We start from the raw sequence: 7,478 nt of genomic DNA, 5'->3' as shown, positions 1-7,478 counted from the left end.
AAGCACTGGCATGCTGTCTAGAAGGTAATTCTGACAACTAATTTGACTGTACTGGTATATGAAAAGTAATATATTACAATGTAAATTACACCCTATTACATAAGACATTATTAAGACATAATTAAGTACAAGTGAACATTTCAAACGTTTCAATTTACTGTATATACATTATTTTAAGGTTTCTTTTGTCAATCTAGTAGTCACAATTTGTACAACTAGTAAGATATCTTAATTAAAAAAGAACTGTGTAATCTGACAATTTAAAAATCCCTAATCACATATATGATTTAAAGTTTTAATAAAACTACTATCAGCGTATGTAGACATTTAATTTGTACCACAGCCTGAGTTATTTAGTAACATTGAGTAAATATTTCCACCGGTATTTTGTATCAACAGGACTGCTTGGCTGGGACATTCTGAACACATGGAACAGGAATGGAAAACATGTCTTACACTGAGACTTTCACACTCACTGGGTTTGGGGACATGGGTAAAACTAAATATGTGTATTTTTTACTTGTCCTTATTGGGTACCTCTTGATAATCTTTGTAAATGTAGTTCTTGTGTTAGTAATATTTCTGGAAAGAAGTCTTCATGAGCCTATGTATATCTTTCTCTGTAGTTTATGTGTTAACGCCCTTTATGGAAGTGCTGGTTTCTATCCTAAACTTCTGGCTGATCTTCTATCAGAGACCCAAGTGATTCCTCATGCTGGATGTTTCATTCAGATATTTGTTATCTATGGTTATGTAGCTGCTGAATTTTTTATATTAACAGTGATGGCATACGACAGATATGTGGCCATTTGTAAACCATTACACTATAACAATATCATGACAGATAGAGTTGTTTGTAAATTACTGGCTGGTGCCTGGCTATTTCCATTCTGTTTCATGATCCTTGTTATTTTGTTTTCTTCAAGACTGCCTTTGTGTGGAAACCAAATTGAAAGACTGTATTGTTCCAACTGGTCAGTTGTTAAACTATCTTGTGTATCAACTACTCTTAACAATATTGTTGGTTTTGTACTTACTATTTGTACAATTGGTCCACCTCTGTATTTTATTGTGTATTCCTATGTAAAAATACTTATTGTTTGTCAGAAAAGCTCCAAGGAATTCAGAAGCAAAGCACTACAAACATGTCTCCCGCATTTAACAACGTTTATCAGCTATTCAATAACAAGTTTTTGTGAAATAGCTCTTAGTCGATTAGACTCTACGGCTTTACCACAAATTGTTGTTCTCACCTTGTCATTAGAGTTTCTAATAATTCCTCCGCTTTTGAACCCACTTATGTATGGTCTTAACCTGCCAGAGGTACGCAAAAGGGTTAAAAATATGTTCCAAAGAAAGCAAGTTAGAGCAGTATGCAACATGCCACACATTGTCAAAACCTAGGGCTGGTTTGTTAATATTTATTACATTTGTTTTATTTTTACTATGCATGATTCTTGAGTCAGGACAACTTTCCTGTGTAAGGAAGCTGGGCCTTGAGCTCAATTTAATTTGACCCAGAAATCAAGACTCAGTTTCATTCTCATAGAAACAGACATGCGGTATATGTAAAATTCACTTTGTGCCACAGGGATTTCCAACTGCTATCACAGAATGACAGAAATAAAAACATACTGTATATTTTAAGTTGTTTTCATAGGAACAAGTCTTTTATTTAAGGGGCCAGTGTAAAAAATGTAATAATCTTCAATAAAACTTTATTTCTACAAAATATACATGCTTTTTCAATGCTGACCTTGCCAAGAAGGCTCAAACTGCAGCAAAGACAACATATAATTAACATCCATCATACAAAATAATTAAAACAATACATACATTAAATCACAACACTAAAATAAGCAAAATAAAACCTTTCGATGCAGATTTAACAATTGCAAGAATCAGTCAGTAGAATATTCATTTTATGTAAAAAGGTTGGTTCATTTCAAATTCCTCTGTAAAACATTACAACTATCTGCTGCTGAAAATTCAAACAAGCATCTACCAAAAGTAAAAACCAAAAGTGCTGATAGTTTGAAGTAGAAAAGGTAAGTATATTCCAGAGAGAGGCTAGAACTTTGCCAATTATTGTAATATAAAGAAACACATAACAGGGTTAACGATGCCAAGTAGTCAAAGAAGGCCAATGTAGCAGTCCTTACAAACCACAGTGATGGGTTTGGTAGGGTGCTCAGGTTACAAATCTAATGAGTAAAATTAATTATATTATGATACAAGAAACCCAATTTAGCCTTGAGTTTGTATTTCACAGAATATGTCTACTGAAAGTAAAAGCAGTTTCCAACCATATACCCAGGTATGTTTACTGTTACATGTTCCAGTTCCACATGCTTTAAATTGTTATATTAAATAAGATTGAGTGTACTGTAAAATGCCAACAAAGCTCAATTCAATTCCTTAATGTAAAACACTGTATCATCTGCATGAAGGTGTGGAGTTACTAGGCCTAGAGTCAGACTGGAACTCAGACAGCATCTTTCAACAACAAACTGAAACACAGACAATTCAGTAAAATATGACACAAATCAATTGACTAATAGAAAGTGAATTGGCCTTGATGACTGCTTATCTGCTTTTAAGAGATGTTTTTAATTTGACAAATGATTGTGAAATAAACAATCAATAATGGTATTATGTTCTAACAAGGTATCAGTATGTAAAATTACATCATAACTAAGGCTTTTTTTTAATGTTGCATGTAGTTTATATAGAAGAGAGCAGTTGGGATGGGTATGTTTGAAATGATTGTACATTCAGTAAATTAAATGATGAGAACATGACTGACCTTTTTCATTTAGTTATTTTAAAAAAAATGTTTCATTGTAAACAGTAAATAAAAAATAATGAGAAATAAGAAGTGGTTTATGTTATTGTGGCAGGCCTGTGGCCCTGCATAGGTACAGGATTTGTTTTGTTGGGTTTGTAAATAACATTTGTATAATTTAGAAATAAAGTTTTGGTTGGCTATGGTAGGTCTACCAGGTGTTTTTTGGCAGCATTTGACTTCCTATAAAAAAAAAAAATCACAATTTCTTTTTTTTTTTTTTTTTTAACAGTAGCTTCTATCCTTTTTCACAACACTCTGGGGAACATTATAAAGTACTTGAAAAAACTTTTCAGGTTTTTTTTCAACACTATATTTAGTTGATTTGATTTATTCTGTATTTCCCTTAGTGTTTTCAAAGAAATACATGTATAAAACTGTGTTATTCTGTGACCCGAGGGACCTTAGAACAGTTCCTGAAAGTTTTGTTGAAAAATATTGATGTTTGGGCAAATTACAATACATTGTTTCACCTGAGTGATTTTATGATTTTTTATTTTCTTTTTTACTAAATTTTAGCTGACTTTGCCTTTCTAGCTTTGAAATTCATAAAAAAAATCTATTTTTTAATAGTAGAAATGTGAAAAATGTACATTTTTTCAGTAGGTTGTGGGGTTTCAAAGAGTTATGTGTACAAAAAATGTTGTATTTTGTTACCTGAAGGACCCTATAACACTACGTGAAAGTGTTATAGTGTTTTGTTTTTGTTTGTTTATTTAAATATGGGCAAAATACAAGACATTCTTGAATTTACAGCCTTTGGTTAAGAAACAAACACATCACATGGTTTAGAACTGAACGTTTATTTGAAAAATAAATAATACTAAGAACAACTGTATTATATAAACTGGATCACTGTCAGAAAATTCTGATTCACTCAGACAACAGTAGTTACTTATGGTAGCTGTTAGCTGTTTTCCCACTGTGTTTCGTTTTTGCCTTTTTGTATTGTATAATTCTCACCACTCTATTGGCAGCCCCCACTTATTGCAATTGCTTGTGAACGTGTTAAGAAAATCTGGATGCCTATGGCAAGCCATCAGGGCCACAAACGTATTGACACAACGCATAAGAAAGGCTGTGATTAGACTACACGTCCTAAAAACAACGGTAAACGCCAAAAGGACCATAATGTTAAAATCTAACACGGGGTGAAACTACGCATAGCACAAAGAGCCAATGGGGGGGGGGGGGGGGTAGTATTGTTTAGGGAGGCATAATGAGTCACGCAACAGCTAATCATGGCTTTCTTTACTTTGTAGGTAGATAAGGTCATGAACTTGTCTCATGTATAAAATACGCCTAATTTACAAATTCATTAATGACATTGCAACCTATACAATGTTTATTTTTTAATAGCTCATTAGCATAAATTCCAAATTTATGTTATCAGATCTTCAACCAAAATCTAATATTAGATAAAAGGGAACCTGAGTGAACAAATAACACAAAATTTTGATACTTATCGATACCAAACTGGATGACCGAACAAGAAGCTACCAAGAGGCCAATGGCAACTTTGCAAGAGCTACAGGCTTTTATGGCCAAGACTGGTCAAAGTGTGCATGTGACAACAATATCCCAAGCACTCCAGAAATCTGGCCTGTATGGTAGGGTGGCAAAAGAAGCCATTACTCAAGAAAGCCCATCTTGAATCCCATTTGAAGCATGCAAAAGAACACAGCGGAGATTCTTTAGCCATGTGGCAAAAAGTTTTGACGGTCTGATGAAACTAAAATTGAACTTTTTGGCCTAGATGCAAAGCGTTATGTTGGCGCAAACCCAACACAGCACATCACCCAAAGAACACCATCCCTACTGGGAAGCATGGTGGTGGCAGTATTATGTTATGGGAATGTTTCTCATTGGCAGTGACTGGGGCACTTGTCAGGATAGAAGGGAAACTTGAATGGAGCAAAGTACAGAGAGGTCCTTGAGGAAAACCTGCTGCCCTCTCAAGAAAGCTGAAACTGGGACGGAAGTTCACCTTTCAGCATGACAACGACTCAAAGCACACAGCCAAATCTACACTGGAGTGGCTAAGGAACAAAAAAGGTAAATGTCCTTGAGTGGTCCAGTCAGACCCCTGACCTAAATTCAATTGAACATATTTGTGGCATGACTTGAAGATTGCTGTCCATGAATGCTCCCCAAGGAACTTGACATAGCTTGAACAGTTTTGTAAAGAAGAATGGTCAAATATTGCCAAATCTATGTTTGTAAAGTTGATAGAGACCTATCCCAACAGACTCACAGCTATAATTGCTGCCAAAGGTGCTTCCACCCAGTATTAACTCAGGGGGGTGGAAATTTATCCAAATATGATCTTTCTGTTTTGTATTTTTAATATATAATGTTCTTCTCTATAAAAACTTTTTTCCCCTTAACAGTGTGGAGTATGGTGTGTAGATAAGTGGAAAACAATGCTCATTTAAATGCATGAAACTGAGGCACTGACACAACAAAATGTGAAAAAAGTTTAAGGGGGTGTAGACTTTCTATAGGCACTGTGTGTGTGTGTGTGTGTGTGTGTGTGTGTGTGTGTGTCTATATATATATATATATATATATATATATATATATATATATATATATATATATATATATATTATATATCGTATGTCCAACTCTAACAATGCTATAAATCAACTTTTTTTTTTTTTTTTTGTTTTTATTTTTTTTGTTTTTTTATTCTGCATTTCCCTTAGTGTACATACATATATAAAACTGTGTTATTTTGTGACCTGAGGGGCCTTAGAACAGTTCTTGAAAGTTTTGTTGAAAAATATTGATGTTTGGGCAAATTACAAGACATTGTTTCACCTGAGTGATTTTTATGATTTTTTTTTTTCTTTTTTACACATAACTGACTTTGCCTTTCTATCTTTGAAATTCATCAAAAAAATCTATTTTTTAATAGTAGAAATTTCAAAATTGTATTTTTTTTTTTTGTTTAAGACGCTCTTGAGAATATAATACAATATAAGAACTATAAAAAGTACTTTTACTGATTTTCCACCCCAATAAGTAAAAAATAATAATAATAATCAGATTTTTTTTTAAAAATTATTATTTAGTAGATTTGTGGGTTTCAAAGAGATATGTGTACATATAGCTTACATGGGCAATACATAAAAGCCATACATTTGCTGAACCTGTTGATAACAATGTTGGGTGATAAATATAATCTGCTTCAGTGAAATCAGCATCAGATCTTAATTTTTTTTTTTTTTTTTAAGAATCAAAGGTAGCAATGAAAGTATTATGTTACACTACAGATTCATGCTGTGCTGATTGTATAGGATCCATTGTAGGAGGACCGGTGCTAGGATCCACTGGGCCCTGGTGCAAGAATGTGAAGTAGACCCCCCTCCCCCCCCAAAAAATAATAATTTATAAATAAATAAATAAATAAAAAACTTGGCTCAGAGATGTTGGTGTTGACAATGTTGAGTTTGTGTTTCTCCTCTGGCTCTATTGGCAACATAAAGTTCCAGGAAACTTTAAGACAGGTCAGGTTTTGTAACTCGCTTCTAAACCACAAATGAATCAATTTTAAATCAAGAAGTGGGTGTGAATTGCGTGAGCAGCTTCTATAAATGTGTTTAATTTCAGTGGTGATTCTATCGGGAGAGCATCATAACATGTATTAAAATCGTATTGCCTGAAATTTTATATGGTAAACAATATCTATCAAAATAATGCAATTTCGTTGCTATAGAGAATTCACTCACCCATCTATTTAATATTTCTTCCTGTGCCAATCAAACAAATACAGCAAATCAGCAAGCTGTATAGGTCGGATTGATGGAAACAATCATCCCACCCGTGGACAGGTGTGTGCTTTTAGTAACTACAGTAAAACATCGCATATCCGACCCCCTATGCACTGGGGTATAGGCTCATATGTGAAAATTGTATTTGCAAACATCTATAGAAAAAGCATGTACACATCCATAAATAGATTAGTGAACAAAAACAAAATGCAAACTGTTTTAAACATGGGGACTTTTTTTGCTTTAAAAGTAAGCAAACGTAAACAAGATTAATTAGGCTACAAATACAGTGTTGCTATGCGGTTTGCAGAGTTCACAGGAGCGGCTTCCTCAGTCAGCTTAGCTTAGCCTTTCGCAGCATTGGGTGCCCTGTCCTCCCCCTCCTCCACCTGCCTTCCAGCCTGTTACGGAGTATACCCTGTGCACAGGTTTCAGCCCACCGAGCTCCCAGCCACTCAAGGTCTCCATCAAGTAGCAGTAAGCGGACAAGGTACAGCAGGAAGGCTAGGGATATCTTGGATGTGAAGAGCCAGATTGCCCAGGTCCTTGAGTACCTGGTCAGGTAGCAGGCCTTTCCCCTGAACCTGCCCCAGCTCCACCTCCAGCACCTGCCCCGATACCGACACCACCCTCTTCGGCATCTCGGACTGAGTCAAGGCGATGAGCAAGCAGGACCAGGACATTATTTCAATCGCGGCTTCCTGGGAGTGGGACTCCTTGGAAGGTGCGGGGGTGCTGGGACCAGCGCAGTTCCTGCTGGTGGATTCGACTATAGCAGCCCTGGTGTGAGCCGCTCCAGTAGGAGAGTTGTCCAAGGATCCTGTGTGCCCTAGCGGCCAATACAGAATCACGAAGGC

The 7,478-nt window shown here is 35.4% G+C and overlaps 1 protein-coding gene across 1 annotated transcript; it reads left to right on the top strand.

Annotated features, from left to right (window-relative positions):
* Positions 1–413: 413 nt before the first annotated feature.
* On the top strand, positions 414–1,404 carry LOC121321215 (olfactory receptor 6N1-like). The gene has a single exon (XM_041260116.1). The coding sequence runs from the start codon at positions 439–441 to the stop codon at positions 1,402–1,404; it is 966 nt and encodes a 321-aa protein (XP_041116050.1). The 5' UTR covers positions 414–438.
* The last annotated feature ends 6,074 nt before the right edge of the window (positions 1,405–7,478 follow it).

Source organism: Polyodon spathula, chromosome 9 (assembly GCF_017654505.1).
Source record: "Polyodon spathula isolate WHYD16114869_AA chromosome 9, ASM1765450v1, whole genome shotgun sequence".
Taxonomy (NCBI): Eukaryota; Metazoa; Chordata; class Actinopteri; order Acipenseriformes; family Polyodontidae; genus Polyodon; species Polyodon spathula.
The sequence above is the reverse complement of the archived record's forward strand: the minus strand, read 5'-3'. Positions and strand labels throughout refer to the sequence as shown.